This window comes from Leucoraja erinacea, chromosome 15, assembly GCF_028641065.1.
Source record: "Leucoraja erinacea ecotype New England chromosome 15, Leri_hhj_1, whole genome shotgun sequence".
In the NCBI taxonomy this organism is placed as follows: domain Eukaryota; kingdom Metazoa; phylum Chordata; class Chondrichthyes; order Rajiformes; family Rajidae; genus Leucoraja; species Leucoraja erinaceus.
The window spans coordinates 24,449,255-24,475,956 of record NC_073391.1 but is presented as its reverse complement, the minus strand read 5'-3'; the positions used below and the strand labels follow the sequence as shown (position 1 = coordinate 24,475,956).

Sequence of the window (26,702 nt, the reverse complement as noted above, 5' to 3'; positions counted from 1 at the left end):
CAGCTGCACCATGGCAGACAGGGAGAGGCTTCAGAGGGTAACTAGGACAGCACAGAAGATCATTGGTTGCCCTCTCCCCTCCCTGATGGATATTTACACCTCCCGCTGCCTTAGCAGGGCAAAGAATATCATCAAGGACAGCTCCCATCCTGCGTTTGGACTGTTCGACCTGCTGCCCTCTGGAAGGCGCTATAGGTGCATCAAATCTAGGACAAATAGACTCAGGAATAGTTGTTTTCCGAAAGTCATAACTACTCTTAATTCACACATGCACTGACTTCACAGCCCAACACCCGGACTTCCATCTATTCTATCCACGTACTGAAATTTGGAACTGTAATGTGTATTGTAACTGTAATTTTTAATATTTTTTAAAACATTTTTTAATATTTAATATAATCTTTAAACATCTGCCTAAGAATACTACCTATTCATCCTTCACCATTTTGCCTTTATAGATATGTATATAGCGCCGCAGAATTGTGCACCTATCCCCCCCCTTCCCCCTTTTGTTTTGTTTTCTGTTTCTTGTTTTTTGTACTAAATTATATGTATGCACTGAGTACGAGCTGCTTTTAATCTCATTGTACATGTATAGTGACAATAAATGGCATATCTATCTATATCTAGTGCTTAAGATATGTTACGTTATTGGTTGACTTTAATAGGTTGAATTCAGGCATTTGGGATGACAGTTGGGCCAGATATCAAGGCATTTACCCATTTAAACAGCAGCAGGTTCACAAATTGTGCATGTTCTGCAAGATGCATAGATATCTAGATCTAGCTGATGTTTGAAAACGCATACCTCCAGATTCAGGGGCAGTTTCTTCCCAGCTGTTATCAGGCAGCTGGGTAGTCCTCTCATCAGCTAAAGTGTGGTCCTGACCTCCCATCTACCTGATTGGAGACCTTTGATTCACCTTTAATCGGACTCTATATTGCAATAAACGTTTTACCCGTTATCATTTATCTGTGCACATCATGTATAGTTTTCCCTTTGACAGGATAGCATGCAAATAAAAGCTTTCCTTTGTACATCGGTACATGTGAGAGTAATAAACTAAAACTCCCGTTAATTTTCTCCGCTGTTAGTCACCAAAACAGAGAAAGTGATGGAACCCAGTCTTAATGAAATTGCCAGCAGCACACTGGAAGATTTTACTAAGCACTAAATTTATAAATATAATCATTTCTACATTTTTTTAATGTTTTTTGTAAACAACTAATTATTTTTAAACCATATCCTTGAATCCTTTTTGGACAGCTCTGGATGTCAGAATATTTAAGTTTATTAAAACAATTGATAGGTTTCACAGCTGGCACAGCTGGGGAAACAGGACTTTGCCAGCAGTCAAAACTTTCATGTAAATTTCCTAGGTAGGGCTTCCTCACTTTGAGTTTTCTATCTTGTCCCAGTCAGACTATAGCCCTTGAGTTTGGGGCATTTTGAACCAGTGAGATGGTCCTGTATACCAATTGTAGGCGGGCACAGGTAGAGAGACACGCAGGCCAACACAATTAGGCCCAATATACTCAGAGAAACACAAAGCAAACTGCAATCAAACTGTACGACCACTTTTATTTCCAAAAGCTCAAATTAAATGAACAAATACATCTCTTTTAAGAATTTGAGCAAGGCAAAACAGTTTGTAGAATATCTTCACCTTTACCTCCAGACCCACAAAATTTAAACCTGAAACATAAAATATTATCTTGGAATAAATAAATGTATTTTAAATACACAAATCAACAGCATTTCAATATTTCATCAACTTTGACTAAGAAGGACTATAAAATAGTATGAATATGCTTTGATGTATTCTTGTGAGATCATTCATAACAGCAACTGAAACTACACACACACATATTTCTTTATGAAGTCTAAATTAATTATATTGCTCTAGTGAGAGTAGAGCAATTTATTTGGAAGCCATATACTTAAATGAATGTTGTGTCCAATAACTTTAAATTAAGCACCAAAGATCATAAATGTACATTGAATCTCTTTTATTGTTTGTAATGATTCCCTGGATGGAATGTCAGATGTATATTAGCCAAAACCAATTTAAACATTTCACTGATCCGATTTTGGACAGATTCCTTATGTAGGTTTAGGTCCTGATTTCAACCAGTCGTGAGATACGGGTGAAAGGAAATGAGCAGCAAATTCACCCTGAACCTGTTAGCGGAACCTTCCTGTACTTCAACTCTTCAATAGCTGGAAATGCTGAGTGAAGGAAGGCAGCATTTGTGGAGAGTGGGGATCTAACCAGATTTATAGGTAGTCTCACTTTCAGGAAGGAACAGATCATTGGTTGGGTTTTGGAGGTCCAGATTTGGCTGGTAATGTTGAGTGGAGAACTTGGATTTTTCCCTGGTGTTAATGAGAAATTGTATTCAAGTTTTGAAGCCACATGACAAAGGTCAACATGTGCAGAGGATGATGAAGGGCTAACCTGGTATTGAGGGTAATGTTGAGAAACAAGCATTCAGAAATAACTCAAGAACACTTAAATACTCTGATGCAGAGATTCAGAGGAGGGATGAGTTGCTTCTTATTTCTGAATGAATTATATTTGAAGTTACGTTCAACATTAACCCTAAATGTTTCAACTTAAATCTGACCCTTAAAATTGTAGATATACTTGAATATCATTTCACTCAATCCAATCATTTCACTCGATTTCGCAACACAGATTTTAAAAATTAGCTAAGTGTTCAAAAATAAATTACCTTCAATATATTGCAATGATTTTAGTTTATTTTCAGGAAAAGTATATGGAAGTTTGACTTTTACGTGAGGGTGACTGGGCAATGTATCATGTTATTTTACACCAGCTAGTAAATGCAGTTCATTTGCACGTTTAATCATATTAGCAGGGTGTTTTGGGATTTCCATCTTCCAATATAATGGTTATTTACCTAATGGTGAAATGGGAACACTATCATACAACTTGTTTTTAACAGATTTCCTACATCTAGTGTACAGCAGATGTATTCTGGACATACAACTCACACACAATATTGTCAAAATGTCTAAACCAATTTTGATAAGTCAGACTTGTTCAATAATTTAAGAATAAAGGTGTACTTGCATTTTCTGATCAAATATTCTTAATACTGTGATAGATTCTGCTCCAATTTTGTGCCCAAAAAGGTTTGGTAACTTATTATTCCAGAGAAATTTGACTTTCGTAATCGCCCCCACATCCTTCTCCACGTCAATGTCAGCTGTGAATGTTTTTCCATTCTCTAACAGAGCTCTGCAGAGCAAAATATATTGGTCAGTGTCCAAAAATGAGCCAATTTAACATGCACAGATAATTTTCCCATACCGTAAACCCATGGTTTCTGACAAGAAACCATAAAAAGAAAACTTCAGGATTCACTAGATTTATTGGGTAGGACTTTGGCAGATTCCCTCATCTACTGTTTGGCTGTTTCTCCAGGATTATGACTGATCTGTTGAAGTTGCAGCAGGAGGCCAGAACTACCACAAAAACTCCAGCCATGCAAACCTAGTAATTTGTAACAATGCATCAAAAAGCCAAGTAAAATGAAAACAGCTGGACTGTTGCTAAAAACCAACTTGATCACAAATGCCATTAATTGAAAGCAATTACTCAGTCTCCTCCAGCTTGATCCATATATTCTGCACTTTGCCGTTGATTCCTAATTGCATGCTAAGTTGGTGAAAAAATAATAAATTGCAAGAAATGTTAGCATCTAGAGTGTGCAATGAATATTGCCCTTGTCAAAACAGCCCACACCATGGTCAACAGGGTGGTGTAGCGGTAGAGTCGTTGCCTTACAGAACCAGAGACCCGGATTGGATCCTGACTCTGGGTGCTGTCTGTACGGGGTTTGTACGTTCTCCCCGTGACCTGCATGGGTTATCTCCAGGTGCTCCGGAATCCTCCCACACTCCAAGGACGTAAGGGTTTATAGGTTAATTGGCTTGGTAAAATAGTAAATTGGCCTTAGTGTCTAGGATAGCGCTAATGTGCAGGGATTGCTGGTTGGTGCGGACTCAGTGGGCCGCAGGGCCCGTTTCCGCACTGTATCTTTAAAACTACAAAACCTAAAACTAAAACACAAGAACAGTTTTCATATTATAATTACATAAATGATATAACAAAAAAACATCAGTTTTATTGAATGAGTTACTTCAGCATTTTGTGTCTACCTTCTTGAATGATATATAGCCACGCCATTACACTATTTACAGCATTGGCCTCCTGACTACAGTCATAAACTTACTGTGCGATTCGATATTGTCGAGTGTTTCCATTGGGACCATATAAAGCCACATTGAAGAATCCTCTGATTTTCTTGGTACTGGTAATTTTAACCAAAACCCTATATCTCCAACCTGTGGTACGAGATCAAATTTAGAGATTTCACTGCAGTTTCCTTGTAGTGTGTATATTTAAAAGCAATCTGAAAGTATTTGGGAAGATATACATACGTGCAAAAGATGGAGCATCAGCAGTGTTCAGATAAAAATTAGGCTCTGTTGTAGCATTTCCAAGAGGAAAGGTATCAGCATAGTGTCCCATTTGTGGGCAACCTTCTGGTAGACACTTGAAACAATTCCCCTTAGAAAAGAAAATACATAGTAAAGGCCTCTTCAATGGCAGCTGCCTTCCTTTGTGCATTAATAATCAGTCCTCAAAACCACAATGAAGTTTAATCTAATATTAATAAAATAATATAAAACCAACAATCCATTAAACTTTGATCTGTGAGCTAATAGTAAAGACCTTTTGTGCCATTTAAAGGAAAAAATGGACTTCAAAATCTCAGAGGCGCATAGGTTACAACAAGCCATGAAAGTACCTGTGCTAAAATATTACCTTCAAAACACCACAAAAAGCAGATGTGCACAAAGCAGATTTAGAGCTATAAAAATATGATCACATTAGTATTTCACACTGAAATGTCAAGGTCAACTCTAATATTATGGCTTTATTATCCCCATTTGCTCCTTATTGCACTGTGGTGAACAACTGATAAACAATAGTAGACCATGAAACAAAATTGAGCTAGAAATTTGGCTAACATATGTGTGTTGAACTCATTACCTGAAATTTAACACGTGACTTCAATGTTATGTCAGCTATTTTGTGCATATAATGTCTAAGGGTACATCTGTGCCGTGTGTTTATGGCATATTAAAGATGGTTAGTTACTGGCATTATCAGATGCAAACTGCCTCCTACTTATCTATTTATAAAAAAACGTTTCAGCCCTTTGAAATAACAGTCACTATAAACATCCGCTAGACGGCTTCTCATAGGAAAATAGGATAACCTTTGATTGTTTCATTAGATTGGTGAAATGTTGCACGCTACATCAAAGCATATTTTGCTTTCTAATATTTTTTTAAATACAGAAACAGGATATAAGTGCTGTGATATTGCAGCCCCAGGCTGTGAAATCCTACAAGGACCGTTTATATTAGTTGTCACCCCTTCGAGGATATTGTCCAGAGTTGTTGTAACTGTGACTTGTGGGTTCAGAAGATTTGTATGTCAGTAGATCCTGTGCAACGCCTGTGAAAAATTAACCTGGCTGCTTAGGAAAAACAAATACTGATTGAATATGCGGTCTCTTAGACAAGTGGTAGGAAGTCATAAACCTTTTGCGATGCTGCTTTCACTGTAAGATAGCTATGTCATCAAAGCCCCAAATGAATGATATGCTTGAGTTGACAAAAATAAAGGAAACACTTTACAAGAAAGTATGGAGAAGAGGTCATAACTTCAGGCCAGAGACATGGGTTCGATCTTGACAATGGGTATTGGCTGTACAGAGTTCGTACGTTCTCCCTGTGACCAGGTGGGTTTTCCCTGGGTGCTCAGGTTCCTCCCACATTGCAAAGACTTACAGGTCTGTAGATTAATTGGCTACTATAAATTGCCCCTAGTGTCTAGGATAGAACTAATGGGTGATCACAGGTTCGCATGGATTTGGTGGGCTGAAGGGCCTGTTTCCATGCTGTATCCCTAAAATTAAAACTAAAACATTGCACCCATTGTAAGGTTGCCATTGAGATGTGGATTTACAAGCTGTTTGTACACTGGAAGCTAAAGCAAATTTAATGGTGTGGAGCCATCATGGTAACATTACAGCGACATTTTTTAAAATGTAAAAATGACAGCGCACGCAAAAGTATAACTGAAAAAAGGTTTTGATTTGATGTAAAAGCACAACCTTTTGGAAAGTTGTAGACCACCTACCAAATCAAGTAGAAGTTCACAATCTTCCTGCAACAGGCAGTATCAATGCTGACACATCCACACTGTCCAAAGAAGCCCCAGAAACTCAGAGCAACATAGAAACATAGAAAGATAGAAATTAGGTGCAGGAGTAGGCCATTCGGCCCTTCGAGCCTGCACCGCCATTCAATATGATCATGGCTGATCATCCAACTCAGTATCCCGTACCTGCCTTCTCTCCATACCCTCTGATCCCCTTAGCCACAAGGACCACATCTAACTCCCTCTTAAATATAGCCAATGAACTGGCCTCAACTACCCTCTGTGGCAGAGAGTTCCAGAGATTCACCACTCTCCGTGTGAAAAAAGTTCTTCTCATCTCGATTTTAAAGGATTTCCCCCTTATCCTTAAGCTGTGACCCCTTGTCCTGGACTTCCCCAACGTCGGGAACAATCTTCCTGCATCTAGCCTGTCCAACCCCTTAAGAATTTTGTAAGTTTCTATAAGATCCCCTCTCAATCTCCTAAATTATAGAGAGTATAAACCAAGTCTATCCAGTCTTTCTGCATAAGACAGTCCTGACATCCCAGGAATCAGTCTGGTGAACCTTCTCTGCACGCCCTCTATGGCAATAATGTCCTTCCTCAGATTTGGAGACCAAAACTGTACGCAATACTACAGGTGTGGTCTCACCAAGACCCTGCACAACTGCAGTAGAACCTCCCAGCTCCTATACTCAAATCCTTTTGCAATGAAAGCTAACATACCATTCGCTTTCTTTACTGCCTGCTGCACCTGCATGTCTACCTTCAATGACTGGTGTACCATGACACCGAGGTCTCGCTGCATCTCCCCCTTTCCCAATCGGCCACCATTTAGATAATAGTCTGCTTTCCCGTTTTTGCCACCAAAATGGATAACCTCACATTTATCCACATTATGCTGTTTCTGCCAAACATTTGCCCACTCACCCAGCCTATACAAGTCACCTTGCAGTCTCTTAGCATCCTCCTCACAGCTAACACTGCCCCCCAGCTTAGTGTCATCCGCAAACTTGGAGATATTGCCTTCAATTCCCTCATCCAGATCATTAATATATATTGTAAATAGCTGGGGTCCCAGTACTGAGCCTTGCGGTACCCCACTAGTCACTGCCTGCCATTGTGAAAAGGACCCGTTTACTCCTACTCTTTGCTTCCTGTTTGCCAGCCAGTTCTCTATCCACATCAATACTGAACCCCCAATGCCTTGTGCTTTAAGTTTGTATACTAATCTCTTATGTGGGACCTTGTCAAAAGCCTTCTGGAAGTCCAGATACACCACATCCACTGGTTCTCCCCTATCCACTCTACTAGTTACATCCTCGAAAAATTCTATAAGATTCGTCAGACATGATTTACCTTTCGTAAATGCATGCTGACTTTGTCCAATGATTTCACCACTTTCCAAATGTGCTGCTATCCCATCTTTAATAACTGACTCTAGCAGTTTCCCCACTACCGATGTTGGACTAACTGGTCTGTAATTCCCCGTTTTCTCTCTCCCTCCCTTCTTAAAAAGTGGGGTTACGTTTGCTACCCGCCAATCCTCAGGAACTACTCCAGAATCTAAAGAGTTTTGAAAGATTATTACTATTGCATCCACTATTTCTGGAGCTACTTCCTTAAGTACTCTGGGATGCAGCCTATCTGGCCCTGGGGATTTATCGGCCTTTAATCCATTCAATTTACCCAACACCACTTCCCGGCTAACCTGGATTTCACTCAATTCCTCCAACTCCTTTGACCCGCGGTCCCCTGCTATTTCCGGCAAATTATTTATGTCTTCCTTAGTGAAGACGGAACCAAAGTAGTTATTCAATTGGTCCGCCATATCCTTGTTCCCCATGATCAACTCACTTGTTTCTGACTGCAAGGGACCTACATTTGTTTTAACTAATCTCTTTCTTTTCACATATCTATAAAAACTTTTGCAGTCAGCTTTTATGTTCCCTTTCATAATCTATTTTTCCTTTCCTAATTAAGCCCTTTGTCCTCCTCTGCTGGTCTCTGAATTTCTCCCAGTCCTCCGGTATGCTGCTTTTTCTGGCTAATTTGTACGCATCATCCTTCGCTTTGATACTATCCCTGATTTCCCTTGTTATCCACGGATGTACTACCTTCCCCGATTTATTCTTTTGCCAAACTGGGATGAACAATTTTTGTAGTTCATCCATGCAGTCTTTAAATGTCTTCCATTGCATATCCACCGTCAACCCTTTTAGAATTAATTGCCAGTCTATCTTGGCCAATTCACGTCTCATACCCTCAAAGTTACCTTTCTTTAAGTTCAGAACCATTGTTTCTGAATTAACAATGTCACTCTCCATCCTAATGAAGAACTCAACCATATTATGGTCACTCTTGCCCAACTTCGGGCCAGTGGATAGGGGAGAACTTCGGGAGGATTCCTCAAAAAGGTGTGAAAAGGGTGTATCCCAAGATATTTTTTCTGTCCTCCTGCCTCCCATCACCTGAGCTTTTCCCCATGAAGAAACATTCTGGCAGATCTCGATTCCTGCCATGCTCCCTCCTCACTTGAGCTGCAGCAACTCCCTCCTCCCCATCTCGGCTCAACCAGCGGCCACACCAAAAAACTGGCAAGACCCCTGGTATAATTTCCAACGTGCAGGCCCTCATGGTGCAGCAGTCTTAGAAAGTCATAAATTAAATGTGATTCATGAGTGAGTGAGTGGAAAGGCTTCAGAATAGAGAAAGAAAGATGGCTTGTTTTGTTTCGCAAAATCATAAATACTTTCCATTCAAATGTATTTACAAGAGTGCAGCAGCTGGCTCCTAGAACAATTCATTATTTTAGAATCTAATATTGGCTAAGGAGAAAGCCATATCATTGAGTGTGCCAAGGATCTTAGTAGACTTTACCAATTGCAGTCTTAATTCAAAGTTACTTAATTCAAATAATCTAATTATTACATTCGTTTTACCCAAATTCCCATTTTCCCATGTTGTTTATAATCATAGTCCTACAGTTATACAGTGTAGAAACAGGCCCTTCGGCCCAACTTGCCCACACCGACCAAAATGTTCCATCTACACTAGTCACAGTTGCCTACGTTTTGGCCATATCCTTCTAAACCTGTCTTATCCATGTACCTGTCTAAATGTCTCTTAAATGTTGCAATAGTACCTCCTCCAGCAGTTCATTCCATACATTCCCCACTGTTAGTTCAAATTGGTGAATTATTGAAATTGGGGCATGATTCATTTTTAATAAAAAGTAATTGTTCAGATTCAGATTCAGATTCAATTTTAATTGTCATTGTCAGTGTACAGTACAGAGACAACGAAATGCATTTAGCATCTCCCTGGAAGAGCGACATAGCAAACGATTTGAATAAATAATAATAAGTGTCCTGGGGGGGTGGTGATTGGCAGTCACCGAGGTACGTTGTTGAGTAGAGTGACAGCCGCCGGAAAGAAGCTGTTCCTCGACCTGCTGGTTCGGCAACGGAGAGACCTATAGCGCCTCCCGGATGGTAGGAGAGTAAACAGTCCATGGTTAGGGTGAGAGCAGTCCCTGGCCATAATTGTTATAAAGGTATGCCTTACATTACTGTCTACAGATTTCAGCATAAACAAAGAAATGACTCAATGGTGTTTGAGGTTTGTTAGGATTTGATTATGAAGTAGTGGCAGGATTTTCCCATTGAAAATTATAGTATTAAATATTCACTGCACAAGATCAAAAAACTCATTTTTTTTTACATAAAAGGAGGTCCTTTGGCCAATTAAGTTTATGCCAGCTCTCAGAACAATTCCATCAATCCTTCCACTTACATATCTGTTAACTAATTTTCTCTCAAGTACACATCACCTCTGCCCATTTCTTCCCCATCCACTGAGACTTGAGGTGATTTGCAGTAATCATTTAAGCTGATAGCAAACATGTCTGAGATGTGGATGGCAAATGGGGTCTAAACAGGCAATTGCCTGGAAAACATGCAAACGCCACATGGACATCGCCAGAGGTCAGAATGAAACCCAGGTCATTGGAACCATGAGGCAGGTGTACAACTGTATAGTACCACTTCTAGTCATGCAATGATTAAGAGAAATTCAAATAAATAACTTACTGCTGTAAAATCATCATAGTTGTTACATGGAATTCCAAAGAACCCATCTTTACTTGTGATGCTCTCTGTATAATATTTATATGACCGTAAGTGGTTACAAGCTGCAAAGTTACGAGTGCCTTTAAAGGAACCAGCAAACATTTGTACAAATTATTCCAAGAAAATACATTGGTAAATCAGTTCTTACTAACTAAAGGATGAGTACAATATGACAAATGATATTTGATGGTCAAAACATGCACGGTGTTAGTAAATACTTGTACCTTCCCAAATGCCATCAATGTCAATAATTGTTGAAATAATATTTTTGTCACATCCTGGCATCAATTCTCCACCATTTGGATAGAAGTCAAGATGTCCACTAGGTTCAAGTAGTCCAAAGCCTGTCACATTAATTAATTTACAATTAGAAGGCAACAAAAAAAGTAATGGTTTAATTACTCCATGATAATCCACGGAACATCTTACCAACATAAGGAATCAGTGGAGCACCATTGGTGTGGATGACATCAACAAACAATGCATCAGAACGGTCCACTCTAACTTCAATAGGTGTATTCTTAAAAAAGGGCTTGGCAGGATCCAGAGCTGTGGTGGTAAATAAATTCAGGTCAAACTTTGGTCAAACCAAGCAATTCCCTATGATTTTCCATAGGCATTTTGATTATTTTATGTTAGAAATATTACATGCAGAATATACTTGCGTTTACATTTTATACCCAGATGCTCATTGCGCACATATTCTTCAAGGTGTAAGTAATTTTAAAAAGAGGAGGCTAATTCCTGAGCAGAAAATATTGAGTAAAACTCAAATTTATTGCATAAATATCAATCCTTTTTTATGGTCCCAAGTAGCTTATATATCCACAGTTCCATAGGGCCCATGTTTCCTACCAGTACTGAGGAATATTAAATTAAAAACAGAATGCTGGAAATACACTGCAGATCAGGTCACACATTTCAGATCAGCCAACTTTATTCACAGACTTTGATTTAAATAGCAGGAGCTAGAAATTAATCTCATCTTTCTATTCTGCTCTCATTTCTGTTGACTTCAGTGGAATCATAATTCAGCAATAGCAGAGTTTTGATTGTATCCTGCGGAATGTACAAATTTACAAGTTGCATCTAGTGTTAGTTTATACTCCTGGCGTGAGTACCAGTCCCATGGCTGTTGTCATCAGAGTGTTCATCTCTCTGTCAGATTGCCAATTAGCACCAAATTATGTATAATTTTACACAGTGCAGGCTGGAACCTAATTCGACAATTTCCAAAATTATTTCACACAAAATCCTTGAAACTGGCAGATGCAAATCACCTGATTCTCATCTAGATCCAAATCAAATTCTAATTCCACAGTTGAATGCCTAAATTCTAAACATTTGCATCAATGAATTCTCTTGGCTTTTATAAAGTATTGTTTCACATTTCTGTCTTTTGCACAAACTGTGTTGGCTAATTAGCTATCTGCTCTTAGACAAAATGAGTATGACAGCCCTCATCTATTGTGCATGCACTGAAGAACACTGACTCCTAGCACCAAAACATTACTTTGTTTTGTCACTGTCAAAGGAATTCCTTGGGGGACGATTCCAACTTCGCGGTAGAAAACAAGTGCTTAAAATATAGGAGAATAACTTCTGATTTCAGTTAACATTATTTTAATAAGTTGTTTTTGCTGAAGTGTTTACCTGTGATTCTTCCAATCCCTGGGATTCGCTTCCCTGCTTCTCCGGCAGCATGGGCGCCAAGGCTATGGCCAATGATGTGAGTCTCGGAACGATTATAGTTAAAATTTTTCTGTTCATACATGAATGTATAGACTTTAATCCAACAATTCTATTCCTTTTGGAATTAAATTTATTGCAACCCTTCAGTAAGTCTAACATTACCTCCAACACCTCAATTAGGTAGGCAATTTCTGCACCAACAACCCGGACGTTGTTTGAAGCTTGATCGTATAAAGTCAGTGAGCCACGTAACCAGTTAACACAAATGCAATTCACATCTTCCACTTCAAACATTGCCTTAAAAATAGATCAATAGATTTTAAACTTTAGAGATACAGTGTGGAAACACAACAATCGGCCTACCAAGTCCAACCTGACCAGCGATTATCCCATACACTAGCACTATCCAATACACTAGGGACAATTTACTACAATTCACAAAAGCGGATTAACCTACAAACCTGTACATCTTTGGAGTGTGGGAGGGAGATCCGGAGCACCCGGAGAAAATCCACGTGGTCACAGGGAGAATGAACAAATTCTGTACAGGCAGCACCTGTAGTCAGGATCGAATCCGGGCACTGGCACTGTAAGGCAGCAGCTCTACCACTGTGCCGCCCTATAAATAATAATAATAAACGCAACCTGACCTAAAATCACACATTAAGATGATATGAGCAATGGGGTTTTGTTCCAGTTTTGTGTGGCACTTCCAAATTCAGCTATTCTATTGTGCATAAGGCCCAAGACTAATCTCCTGTAACTTTGAAAAGGGGATATTATGGAGAATGTGTAGTGTAGAGGCAAATGTGAGCAGTGTGAGGATAGCAAGACTGAATGCGACTGGGGAGAAAGATGAGAGGAAATATCATTAGTAGGTTAAAGGATAATGACACTACATGGAATCAATTGTAGTGGAAGGACCAGTTGCAGAGATATATAGCAATAGAAAGTATTTTGGGGCATGTTAAATTGAGTAGGTGATCAGAATGAGTTTCAGATACAATCAGGTTGGGGTGTTGGAGAGATGAGCACAATAGGGGTCAGAAAATTGAGGAGTCTTTCAAGGATACACTCTGGAAAAGTTAACGATTTGGAAGAGTTGACTGAGAGGAGAACAGGTGGGTATAAAATATACAATAGATATATTTTGACATATACAAAATACACTGCAGCTTATTGTCTGGCCTATCCCAGCCGCACCTATTAAACCCATGGTCCCTCCCACTGAAGAGTGAATGAAAAGCAGGAAGGGAAACACTAGTGGTCACAGTCGCAAACCATCCTGACTTGAAAAGATATCACTGCCTTTGGGCCTCAATCATGGAACTCCCTACCCCTTGGCTCTGCAAAGATGCCTTCATTAAATGGACTACAGCAGTTCAGGAAGGAGCCGCACTGCCACTTTCTGAAGGACAATCAGTGATGGGCATTAAATGCGCGCCTTGCCACCATTGACTACATCCTTAAAAAAATGAATAAATGCATATTAATAAGAAGATTATTAAAATTAATTTTTACATTAACTTTAAACATTATATAGACATAAATTCATCCTGCATGTTGTATGGACTCCATTTTGCTTTTGTACCTTGCACATGTCACTCAGCCACGATTCCTCTCCTTTGTCTATATAGCCATGAACAACAAACCGTGTTTTTTTTGTTCGGTCAAAATTAGAACTTTCAATTGTTGCAGGATCAACTGTAATTTCCTGCAGAGAAAGTAAACAATAATGGAATTCTACTTTTATATTACATTACTGTTACCTGTTTATGTACTTTTAATAACATATAACATTATATGTAAAGATAGATACAAAATGCTGGAGTACTTCAACGGGTCAAATAGCGTCTTTGGCGAAAAGGACTAGGTGATGTTTCGGGACAGAACCCTTCTTCAGACTGTCTGAAGAGAGTCTGAAGAAAAGTTCCGACCCAAAACGTCACCTATTCCTTGTCTCCAGCGAGGCTGCCTGACCCACTGAATTATTCCAGCATTTTGTGTCTATCTTCGGTATAAACCAGCATCTGTAGTTTCTTCCTAAAATTACATATAACATAGACATCACGGTGGCACAGTGGCAGCCTCACATCGCTAGAGACTCGGGTTTGATTCAAGCCAACACCGACATTCAATATGATCATGGCTGATCATCTGAAGAAAGGTCTCAACCCGAAACGTCACCGATTCCTTCTCTCCAGAGATGCCGCTTGTCCCACTGAATTACACCAGCTTTTTGTATCTGTTATCCAAAATCAGTACCCCGTTCTTGCTTTCTCCCCATATCCCTTGATTCTGTTAGCCTGAAGAGCAATATTTAACTCTCTCTTGAAAACATCCAGTGAATTGGCCTCCACTGCCTTCTGTGGCAGAGAATTCCACAGTTTCACAACTCTTTGGGTGAAAAAGCTTCTCATCTCGGTCCTAAATGGCCTATCCCTTATTCTTACACTGGTTCTGGACTTCCCCAACATCGGGAACATTTTTCCTGTCCAATCCCTTAAGAATTTGTATGTTTCTATAAGAAACCCTCTCATCCTTCTGAATTCCATAAGCCCAGACAATCAATTTTTTCATCATATGTCAATCCCGCCATCACGGGAATTAACCTGGTGAACCTAAGCTGCATTCCCTTAATAGCAAGAATGTCCCTCCTCAAATTAGGAGACCAAAATTACACACAATACTCCAAGTGTGGTCTCACCAGGGCCCTGTACAACTGCAGTTGGACCTCCCTGCTCCTGTACTCAAATCCTCTCGCTATGAAGGCTTTCTTCACTGCCTGCTGTACCTGCATGCTTACTTTCAGTGCAAGGGCACCCAAGTTTTGTTGCAACTCCCCTTTTCCTAATCTGACACCATTCAGATAATAATCTGCCTTCTTATTCTTGCCACCAAAGTGCATAACCTCACATTTATCCACATTATACCGCATCTGCCATGCATCTGCCCACACACCTAACCTATCCAAGTCACCCTGCAGCCTCATAGCATCCTCCTCACAGCTTACCCTGCCACCCAGCTTTGTGTCATCCGCAAACTTGGAGATGTTACATTTAATTGCTTTGTCTAAATCGTTAATATATATTGTAAATAGCTGGGATCCCAGCACTGAGCCTTGCGGCAACCCCACTAGCCACTTTAGGATAGAACTAATGTATGGGTGATTGCACGTACTCAGTGGGTCGAAGGGCCTGTTTCAATGCTGTATCTCTAAACTAAACTAAACTAAATTTCCAAAGCAACAATGTCACCTTCAAGGAAATTCTTTTTAATACAACTCTCAAATTCTTAATGGTGTTTCAATGATGCATGATCACACTGCCTGCTATCATTCACATTTTAGATTTGTTTATGTCACTACATCTTTAAAAGCTGTAAAGTAAAAATGAAATAAAACTTTCCACGAGTAGATGAAATTGCTCCATGTGAGAATGATTTTAATTGAAATGGTAGTTGTAATGACAATTTAGGGGTGGAAGCAGTTACATAATGGAGGTTATGTCTAACGACTGTTGCTTGATGCTCTGTGTAAAATGTCACTAAATTAAAGATCAGGATTACTTGCATAAATATAAATTATTTCTGAATGACAATTCAATTTCTTTGTCAAAACCAGCTCTGGCCATCCAATTTAGATCCAGAAGTTACATTTGGCTGATGTCAACCTTGCTGCCACTCAGAGTTTGCAGGTTTACACTATAGGTTTTAAGGAGGTGAAGTAACCTCAATGCAGAGGGATTTGAAGTTTGCAGATGACACTAACGTGGGTGGTATTGTTGATAATGAAGATGGTTGTCAAAAATTGCAGCAGGATCTCAATTGGTTGGGCAGGTAGGCTGAGCAATGGTTGATGGAAATTAATACAGAGAAGTGTGAGGTGTTGCATTTTGTGCAGTATAAAAAGGGCAGTATCTACCCAATTATTGGTAGGGCTCTGGGAAATGTTGTACAGCAGAGGGATCTAGGAGTGCAGGTGCATAGATCCTTGAAAGTGGCTACAAGGGTGGATTGGGTGGTCAAGAAGGTTTTTGTCACATTGGCCTTCATCATCAGAGTACTGAGTATAGAAGTTGGGAGGTTATGATACAGTTGTATAAGACGTTGGTGGGGCTACATTCTGAGTATTGTGTCAGTTTTGGTCACCGTGTCATAAGAAAGATGATGCCAGGCTGGAAAGAGTGCAGAGAAGATTTACAAGAATGTTGCCAGGATTCTGAGCAGGCTAGAATGTTAATCTTTGGAGCGCAAGATGATGAGGGGTTATTTTATAGTGGTGTGTAAGATCACGAGAGGAATAAATCAGGTAAACGCACAGTCTTTTGCCCAGAGTAGGGGAATCAAGAAAAAGAGGACATAGGTTTAAGGTGAGGGGGGGAAAGATTTAATAGACCCCGAGGAGTTTTTATTCGCAAAGAGCAATGGTTATATGGAACGAGCTGCCATGACTCTATGGGTCTGCATCGGCAGAAATGATGCTTCTATTATTAGCTCACAGGCCAGATGGAATGGTAAGAGAATTAAGGTAGGAAATGTTGGGAGTTATTATAAAGGAATATTGGCAAGCAGGAAAGAAGTTGTCAATGCTCCAAGCAACAAAGCATGGAGATTGGTGCCACCCGTGTGTGCTGACGCTATAATTGTATCAGCCGTTTGACAGTAGAGCCTAAACGTACTCTGTCTAATTTCTGGAGTGCTGTGAAATGACCAGAAATGATTGGATTGTCCATTTGACCTTCCCTACTAAAAGATTGTGCACCAATCTTGAGAAATAGATTTGTTTTCTCGTTTGGATTATATTTACTTTCTCATATGTACTATCCTTTATGATTCTTTGTTTGGCTTCTCGATTTGATTTTAAGTTTTGTCCTTGAGCTCACATGATTTTTCTTCTTCAGTATTTTTTAAAGTGCTTGACAATTCTCTTCCTCGTTTGCACTGATAATGCACCTTTGTCCCTATCGTTTTGCTTAATTTTCCTTGTTTCTACTGCCTAATGTCTTTTCTTTACCTCCTCACAGATTAATATCTTCCTTTTCTTTTCTTTTTTATGATTGATGGCTCTTTACCCCATTTATTTCTCCACTTCTGAGCTTATTTTTACTCAGTGCCTGGTATCATTTGGAATACCCTGAAATCTCAGACCTGGGATTTACACTGACACATTGCACCAGTGCGTGTTCTGCTCACCAGTGCGTGTTCTGCTCTACCAATACACACCTCGACCTTATGGGGGCACTGTACCCTTGATTTATTTCTGTACCTAATTGGAATAGCTTGGTGTGCATTCACCTACATTTGTGTTTTGCTTTTTATGTTCAATGCCCTTCCCTTGTTCTGGCCTTTTCTATTTCCCATAGTTACTCATCCCTCTATCTGTAATTCTTTCATCCCACACCTTCTATTTTTACATGACTTTTTACATCCTACACCTTTTTATATCTCTGCAATATTTTTCTAATGATCTTTAAAACTTAACAAGGTTATATATCTATAGGTCCATAGAGTTATACAGCATGGAAAAAGGCCCTTCAGCCAAATGTGTCCCTGATGACTTAGTCCCATTTATCTGCATTTGGTCTCTATTACTTCAAACCTTCCCTATCCATGTACCTGTCCGAATATTTTTTAAACATTGTGTGCCTGCCTCGACCACTTCCGCTCACACTTGTACTCATCACCCTCTATGTGAAAGCTTTGTCTTCAGATCCCCTTTAAATCTTTCCCTTCATAAACCCAAGCCAGTTAGTTTTAGACTCGACTACCCTGGGAGAAAGGTTATATCCATCTACCCTTTCAATGCCCATCCTGACTTTCAATCCCCCGTAAGGTCATGCCTTATTGCCCATCGTTCAAGGGGCAAATGGACCCAGCCAATATAGTCTTTAATTCTCTCCTCTTCCTCATTCATCTCAATTTTCTTTCCTCCCATTATACCAGTTTTCACTTCCTACTCTTTCCAACTCAAATAATATCAGTTTATTATCAAATCTTCCAATTCAGATATGGGGCAAAACGTTAACATTTTATAACCTTTTAGATGCTGGTGGATCTCTTGGATTTTCTGTTTTTTTCTTTCAATGTGTCAAGTTGTTATTGCATTCAACCTCATTTTAAGTTATGAAAGAAAAGAGTAACATGAACAGTACCTGAAAAGCTGCTGTATTCCTTCTCGTCCAAAGCAAAAACTGTGTGTTAATTTTCTCTGGAGACGAAGGTAGTCTTTTAATTGGTCTTTCTTTTGTTCCACCCCATGGGACATCGTCAGTAAAGCAGCCTATTTTGTTGTAGCAGATTTCCGCCGCTGTAAAGAGAAGTTACTTCATAAGCAAATTTCATAAATTGGGATATATAAAATATATATAAAAGGCAACTTTTATTCTCCTCTCATTTAGCTCAGCCAGTGTTAGTAAGAAGTGAATTAAATCAATGAAGAAAATCTGTCAAAAAGAACATTGAATAGGGAGCTAGACACAGAGTGCTGGAGTAACTCAATTGGTAGGGCAGCATCTCTGGAGTAAAAGGCTGAGTGACATTTCAGATCGGGACCCTTCTTCGGACTCTGAAGAACCAAACCATTATCCATCCTCTTTCTCCAGAGATGCTATCTGACCTGCTGAGTTACTCTTTCACTTTGTGCCTTTCTTTGTTATATACCAGCATCTGCAGTTCCTTTCTACACATTGAATAAGGAGCTATGGACATGGCCTCCAAGATCCCTCTGTACGTCAATACTGTCCCGCTGAGTTACTCCAGCCTTTTGTGCCTATCTTCGGTTTAAACAAGCATCTGCAGTTCCTTCCTACACAATACTGTTAAGGATCTTGTCTTATATTTTCACCTTGCAATCGACCTCCCAAAGTGCAACACCCCACACTTGCCCAGATTAAACTCCATCTGCCATTTCTTCAGCCATTTCTATTGCTGATCTACTGCATATCTCGCGGTAAACTTTGCCAGACCTTCCTCATTGTCTGCAGCTTCATCAATTTTGATAATGTAATGAAAATTAAAACAAATCAAAAACAATGTTTTGAGGAATGGTTTTCAATAAACTATTTTTTTCTCAATCTGTCTGCCAGTGTCAGAGGTAGCAATTTTGCACAGAAAGTTAATGATTTAAAAAGTTAACCACATAATGATGATTTTACACTAAGACATATATATGTCCAGTTACCTGGGCATAATAGGTTTAGGGAATAGTTGTATAACACTAGGGATAGTCTGGCTGATATCTATCCTTCAATTTATATATATTGGCATGTTACATTTTATGTACAGCTTCATATAACCATATAACAATTACAGCACGGAAACAGGTCATCTCGGCCCACAAGTCCGCGCCGAAAAATTATTTTCCCTTAGTCCCACCTGCCGGCATTCATACCATAACCCTCCATTCCCTTCTCATCCATATGCCTATCCAATTTATGTTTAAATGATACCAACGAACCTGCCTCTACCACTTCCACTGGAAGCTCATTCCACACCACTACCACTCTCTGAGTAAAGAAGTTCCCCCTCATGTTACCCCTAAACTTCTGTCCCTTAATTCTGAAATCATGTCCTCTTGTTTGAATCTTCCCTATTCTCAAAGTGAAAAGCTTGTCCACATCAACTCTGTCCATCCCTCTCTTCATTTTAAAGACCTCTATCAAGTCCCCCCTTAACTTTCTGCACTCCAGAGAATAAAGACCTAACTTATTCAACCTTTCTCTGTAACTCAGTTGTTGAAACCCAGGCAACATTCTAGTAAATCTCCTCTGTACTCTCTCTATTTTGTTGACATCCTTCCTATAATTGGGCGACCAAAGTTGTACACCATACTCCAGATTTGGTCTCACCAACGCCTTGTCCAATTTTAACATTACATCCCAGCTTCTATACTCAATGCTCTGATTTATAAAGGCTAGCATACCAAAAGCTTTCTTTACCACCCTATCTATATGAGATTCAACCATCAAGGAACTATGCACTATGGCGTCTCCCATTCAGCCACTGTTGAATCCATCTTGCTACTCCTGCATTTATACCCAACAGTTGAACCTTCTTAACCAACCTTCCATGAGGAATCTTGTCAAAGGCCTTACTAAAGTCTATATAGACAACATCCACTGCTTTACCCTCGTCAATTTCCCTAGTAACCTCTTCAAAAAATTCAAGAAGATTAGTCAAACATGACCTTCCAGGCACAAATCCATGTTGACTGTTCCTAATCAGACCCTGTTTATCCAGATGCTTATATATATTATCTCTTAGTATCTTTTCCATTAATTTGCCCACCACTGAAGTCAAACTAACAGATCTATAATTGCTAGGTTTACTCTTAGAACCCTTTTTAAACAATGGAACAACATGTGCAGTACGCCAATCCTCGGGGACTATTCCCGTTTCTAATGACATTTGAAATATTTCTGTCATAGCCCCGGCTATTTCTACACTAACTTCCCTCAATGTCCTAGGGAATATCCTGTCAGGACCTGGAGACTTATCCACTTTTATATTTTTCAAAAGTGTCAGTACTTCTTTTACTTTGAAACTCATAGTATCCATAGCTACTCTACTAGTTTCCCTTACCTCACATAATTTAATATCCTTCTCCTTAGTGAATACCGAAGAAAATAAATTGTTCAATATCTCCCCCATCTCTTTTGGCTCTGCAGATAGCTGTCCACTCTGTCTCTCCAATGGACCAATTTTATATCCCTAGTTATCCTTTTGCTATTAATATAGCTGTAAAAACCCTTTGGATTAACTTTCACCTTACTTGCCAAAGTATCCTCTTGTCTTCTTTTAGCTTTTCTAATTTCTTTTTAAGATTCTTTTTACATTCCTTATACTCCTCAAGCACCTCATTTACTTCATGCTGCCTATAATTATTGTAGATTTCCCTCTTTTTCCGAACAAGATGTCCAATTTCCCTTGATAACCAGGGCTCTTTCCAATTTTTACTGTTTCCTTTCAACCGAACAGGAACATAAAGATTCTGTACTCTTAAAATTTCCCCTTTAAATGTCCTCCATTTCTCTTCTACATCCTTCCCATAAAACAAAATGTCCGAGTTCACTCCTTTTAAATCATTTCGCATCTCATCAAAGTTAGCCTTTCTCCAATCAAAAATCTCAACTCTAGGTCCAGTTCTGACCCTCTCCATAATTATATTGAAACTAATGGTATTGTGATCACTGGACTCGAAGTGCTCCCCAACGCATACCTCCGCTACCTGTCCCGTCTCATTTCCTAACAGGAGGTCCAGCACTGCCCCTCCTCTAGTAGGTACCTCTATGTATTGCTGCAAAAAACTATCCTGCACACATTTTACAAACTCCAAACCATCCAGCCCATTTACAGAATGTGTTTCCCAGTCTATGTGTGGAAAGTTGAAATCTCTCGCAATCACTATCTTGTGCTTACTACTAATATCTGCTATCTCCTTACATATTTACTCTTCCAATTCTCGATCCCCATTTGGCGGTCTATAATACACCCCTATAAGTGTTGATACACCTTTCCCACTTCTCAGTTCCACCCAAATAGCCTCCCTAGATGAGCCCTCCAATCTATCCTGCCAAAGCACTGCTGTAATATCTTCCCTGACTAGCAATGCAACACCTCCACCTCTTGCCCCTCCAATTCTATCACACCTGAAGCTACGAAATCCTGGAATATTTAGTTTCCAATCACAGCCCTCCTGCAACCATGTTTCACTGATCGCCACAACATCATACTTCCAAGTGTCTATCCAGACTCTAAGCTCATCCACCTTTCTTACAATGCTCCTAGCATTAAAATATGCACATTTAAAAAACCCCCCGCCTCTTATTCTCTGTTTATTTCCTTTTTCTTCTTTCTCCTCTTGTGTCCGAGTGCTTCCCTTTTCTGCTTCCTGCCTCCCATTCTGTCTACTAGCTTTCTCTATTTGAGTCCCTCGCCCCAACCATTCTAGTTTAAAGTCTCCCCAGTAGCCTTTGCAAATTTCCCCGCCAGGATATTGGTCCCCCTCGGGTTCAAGTGCAACCCATCCTTTCTGTACAGGTCCCACCTTCCCCAAAAGAAGTCCCAATGATCCAGAAACTTTAATCCCTGCCCTCTGCACCAGTCTTTCAGCCACGCATTTATCCTCCACCTCGCTCCATTCCTACTCTCACTGTCGCGTGACACAGGCAGTAATCCTGAGATTGTTACCCTTTTGGTCCTTTTCCTTAACTCTCCTCCCAACTCCCTAAATCCTCCCTTCAGGACCTCTTCCCTTTTTTTACCTATGTTATAGGTACCTATATGTACCACGACCTCAGGCTCCTCTCCCTCTGAATTCAGGATATCTTGGACGCGTTGAGACACCATGGAGGCAGACCACCATCCTGGTCTCCCAACTGCGTCCACAGAATCGTCTATCCGACCCCGTAACAATAGAGTCCCCAATTACTATTGCCCTCTTCTTTTTGGCCCTGCCTTTCGGAGCAACAGGACCGGTCTCTGTGCTGGAGGCCCGTCCGCTGTCGCTACCCCCGGGCAGGCTGTCATCCCCATCCGTACTCAAACAGGAGTATTTATTTGCAAGGTGTACCGACATTGGAGTACTCACTCGTCCCTGCCTCTGCCCCTTGCCCTTCCTTAGCGTGACCCACATGTCCCTCTCCTGTGGTTTTGGAGTGACCACCTCCTTATAACTCCTCTCTATGAGCTCCTCACTCGCCCTGACCAGACAGAGGTCATCGAGCAAATTTATACCAAATGTATGACATATTCACCCTATGACTCAGCCCAGACTATCACACAAACCAACCTCCCTTCCTTTGATTCCATTTATACCTCAGGCTGCCTCGGCAAGCCCATTGGCATAATCAAGGACAAGTCTCACTCTGGCCACTCCCTCGTCTCCCCTCTCCCTTCAGGCAAGTGGTATAGAAGTGTGAAAACGTACACCACCAGATTTAGAGGCCGTTTCTTCCCAGCTGTTATCAGGCAACTGATCCATCCCACCAACAACTTGATAGCGGTCCTGAGCACCTAATTGGAGACCCTCGGATTATCTTTAATTGGACTTTACTGGATTTTATCTGGCAATATACATGATTCCCTTTATCATGTATCTGTACACTGTATCTCAATTATAATCATGTATTGTCTTTTCACTGACTGGTCAACACACAACAAAGGCTTTCCACCATAACTTGGTACATGTGATAATTAACTGAACTAAAAGTAAAACTAAAGATTACATCATTATTCATGTCTTTTCTGCTTGCAAGGACTTTGCATGCACGGAATATGTGCTCCTTTTGTCTCAAATTGCCTCAGTATCTGCATCGCCACCGTATTTTGGTCATAGGAATTGTGCTATTATCAATCCAGGTTCTATTCTTTCTTGGTCAAACACTGGTCAGTAAACTAATTTTTCTACATATATTTACGCCATCGATGGTACTAATTCTGAGATTTGAGCAAGTGCCTGAAGTGTTATTGACCAACTGTCCAGATCCAGTTTCTGATTTTCACCTTTTCCCTACATCAAAATTATTGAACCTCTTTTAACATTGTTTTGATTATGTTACTTGGGGAAAGGAGTGTAGGGACCTTAAAAATGTATCTGCACAAATAATGCTATGCCTTATAGCACGATTACAACAAGTAGGTATGTTACAATATTTACCTTCAGCGGCGCTGCAATTCTGCCACTAGCCATGTGCACGATTTTGGCGCGTTTGAGGGGGGGGGGGGGGGGGGGGGGGGGGGGGGGCGGAAGGCAGGTAGGGCGGGGTTAAAAACGCGTTTTTGTCTTACCTTGTCCTGGATTATATTTGGTTGGAGTGGAAGATTTTGTTGAAGAATCGTTCCGACGGGCATTCTGTTTATTTTATTTATTTATTTATTTATTTATTTTAAATCGCCCGACTCGTTCAGCGCTGGAGTGATTTTAAAATCAGCTTCTGAAGCCGTCTACGCCGACAACGGGGACAGATTTCATGTAGGCGACAGGTAAAAGAAAGCGGTATATTTTTATGTATAAAAGTGTTCCTTAAGATACCTTTAGTTCATATTTTAAGCTGCGAAATGGTGATTTAGTCCCCATACCAACGGGCAGTGTTTTCCATGCAGGTATGGGGATCTCAGTCACTGCAAACCGCAACATTCCAAATGGTCACGTTCCAGAAAAACCCACAGGCAAGTTGATTTAAATGGCCATTAATTTACAGGTATTAAACTCCTTCCATTTGGCCTATATATCCATGACAATGAGATTTAAAAATTATGTTATATTGTGAATTCTTGTGTGAATGTTATTTGGACACTTAGGTTATTTAAAAATGTTAATCTATTCTTAAGAAATTGATAGATGTTTAGATCTAGTAATTGAATTTTGTAACTAGCTACAATTAGGTAACTAACTAATTATATGCTTTAATTTCAAGTCATCTAAGTAAGATTGTTTCATATTTGTTTCAGAATGCTTCAATCTAAAATAACTGAACATTCATTTTAGTTCTCTTAATTTTTAAGAAAGTTATGGCCATTTGACTGTCCTTGATCACAGCTTTTGTGTTAAGTCAATGGTAAAGCAATAGAGAACAAGATGCTAATTTCCGAGTATGAAAATGGCCATAACTTTTTAAATACTGAAGATATGAAAGTGAATTAGGTGATAAATTAAACTTCTTTTTATGCTTTATCTGATGGGATAAATTACACTTGATTTTTTAAAGCTCAAAATGTTGTAACATTGCTACAACAAGGTAGAAATTGTTTTGTTGTATATTATATCTACACAACTTCTTTGCAGTTAATTCCTCTGCTCATTTGCCGAGTTTTGCAACCTGTGACAAATATGTCAAAAGCTAATTTGTCAAACGGAAATGCCCAGATTAATTTGGAGAGTCAAACAGCGGAAAGAATAAATTAAGGAATCATGCCATTTGGGAGAAGAAATATTAGATATAATGTATTGTTGTCTTGACAGTAACTTGATAACAGTAAGACGAGCAACACCTTTATTGGGAGGCACGTGCTGCAAACTTGATCAAAAAAAGCACACCGCTGAAGGAACTCAACCGATCAGGTATCTCTATGGAGGGAAATGGACAGGCAACGTTTTGGACCGGGACCTTTATTGGGAACACTGTTTTAATCTCTATTGTTTTGTTCTTACCTTTCACCACATTGCCCAAAGTAACTGCTACGATTACAAGCCACAACATCTGCAAAGAAATGTGAAAGAAGAAGTTACAACATTATCTTGACTGAAAAGTAACATATTTAAAAATTCTACTTTACTGACATCAGCAGATGGCTCAGCTTGACAACAGCAACCAACTGAAGGCTCTTTACAACATGCTTACACATATATATATATACACCATGTTCTTGTTTGCTTTGTAGCTATTTTTATTCATGTGAAACAGACAGATGACAAATTAATTCCATGAGAAACTTCAACCAATGAAAATAACTTTATGAGTGCAATACGTGGATGATGTCACAAATTGATATTTTGAATTTGGAAACATTTCATGTTTTGTTTTCAAATTGCTTATCTCTGATATAATAAAGTGATTTATATGGGTGCAAGCTGCCCGATATTGTTTAAAGCTGCAATAAAAATTATCACGCTGCAGAAATAGTAAATATTTTTACCTCCTATGTGCAAGCATTATTACTTTATGATATCTGTTTTCATAAGAGTTGGATCTGATGATAAAGAGAAAAACTTGCATTTCTTGGGCATTCTCAATTTCTTTGATAAGGTTCCATAGTGCTTTACAGCCTATGATATAATCTTTTTGAAGTTATAATCACAGTTGTAATGTCAGGCACATGGCAGAGAATTTTCACAAGGTTCACTCCCACTAATAGGAGCAACAAGATAATCTTCCCCGAGTAGCAATTACCAGATAGCCCACATGAAATATGTTGATTGAGGGATAAACACTGGCCAGTTATAACATCCTACACTTTGGTGAAGTATAGCCATGTGATCTTTGACAACCACCCAAAACAACTGGAGTGAAACAGCAGTTTAATGTCTCATCCAAAGGGCAGCCAATGAAGCACTCTCTCAGTACTGCACTTAGATTATTGTGCTTGGTTCATCAGAATGTGACAGTTTTCATAGCTTTTGGAAGAACATCAACTTGGTGAAAGACGCTTTCTGATCCACCTGAAACTTGTTGGCCTCCCAGCACAGCTAAACGTCTGTCACGGCTTGTTGCCGGCTGGCCCATTCCAGACTGCAGGGGTATGTGCTGAGGAACGCACGGAAGCTTGGTGCAGCCAAGGCACTGTGGCAGAAGATCTCAACTTAAGTTCCTTCTGCTGCTGAACATTGAGGAGCAGAGTCTGGTGGTGACACCCCTCAAACAAGGGAATGGATATCACCCCAGGGAGCCACATGAGTTGCAAGGGTGTTTTGTTCTGTTTAAAGATAGGTGTGAGCACTACTGGGTATGGTTCTAATGAATGAATAGACACTGAGAATGTCTGAAGAGTTTTTGCATAGTTTTTTTGTGTTGCATATATTTGTTATTCTGAATAAAGTTGATTTATGAAATAAAAATAAATCTTACCGAAACTTAGCAAATGAACAAGAACACAATTGTATCTCTTCAGCGCCACA

At 39.7% G+C, this 26,702-nt stretch overlaps 1 protein-coding gene across 1 annotated transcript; it reads right to left on the bottom strand.

Annotated features, from left to right (window-relative positions):
* Positions 1-1,539: 1,539 nt before the first annotated feature.
* On the bottom strand, positions 1,540-25,421 carry LOC129704049 (pancreatic triacylglycerol lipase-like). Its single transcript, XM_055646918.1, has 13 exons — positions 25,368-25,421; positions 25,239-25,287; positions 18,241-18,395; positions 13,680-13,802; positions 12,251-12,385; positions 12,050-12,158; positions 10,826-10,945; positions 10,621-10,740; positions 10,358-10,476; positions 4,472-4,601; positions 4,264-4,375; positions 3,099-3,266; positions 1,540-1,696 (listed from the first exon to the last, which is right to left on the bottom strand). Exons 2-13 carry the CDS (start codon positions 25,285-25,287, stop codon positions 1,624-1,626), a joined length of 1,413 nt encoding a protein of 470 aa, XP_055502893.1. The 5' UTR covers positions 25,368-25,421; the 3' UTR covers positions 1,540-1,623.
* Positions 25,422-26,702: the final 1,281 nt, after the last annotated feature.

What these genes read in the sequence shown, in the direction of transcription:
- LOC129704049 (XM_055646918.1), bottom strand. Translation starts at nt 25,287, where the DNA reads ATGTTGTGGCTTGTAATCGTAGCAGTTACTTTGGGCAATGTGGTGAAA. An exon ending in ACTATGATGATTTTACAGCA is followed by an intron (nt 4,602 to 10,357) that starts GTAAGTTATTTA and finishes TTCTTTTCTAAG; the next exon opens with GGGAATTGTTTCAAGTGTCT. An exon ending in CGACAATATCGAATCGCACA is followed by an intron (nt 3,267 to 4,263) that starts GTAAGTTTATGA and finishes TTTGCTCTGCAG; the next exon opens with AGCTCTGTTAGAGAATGGAA.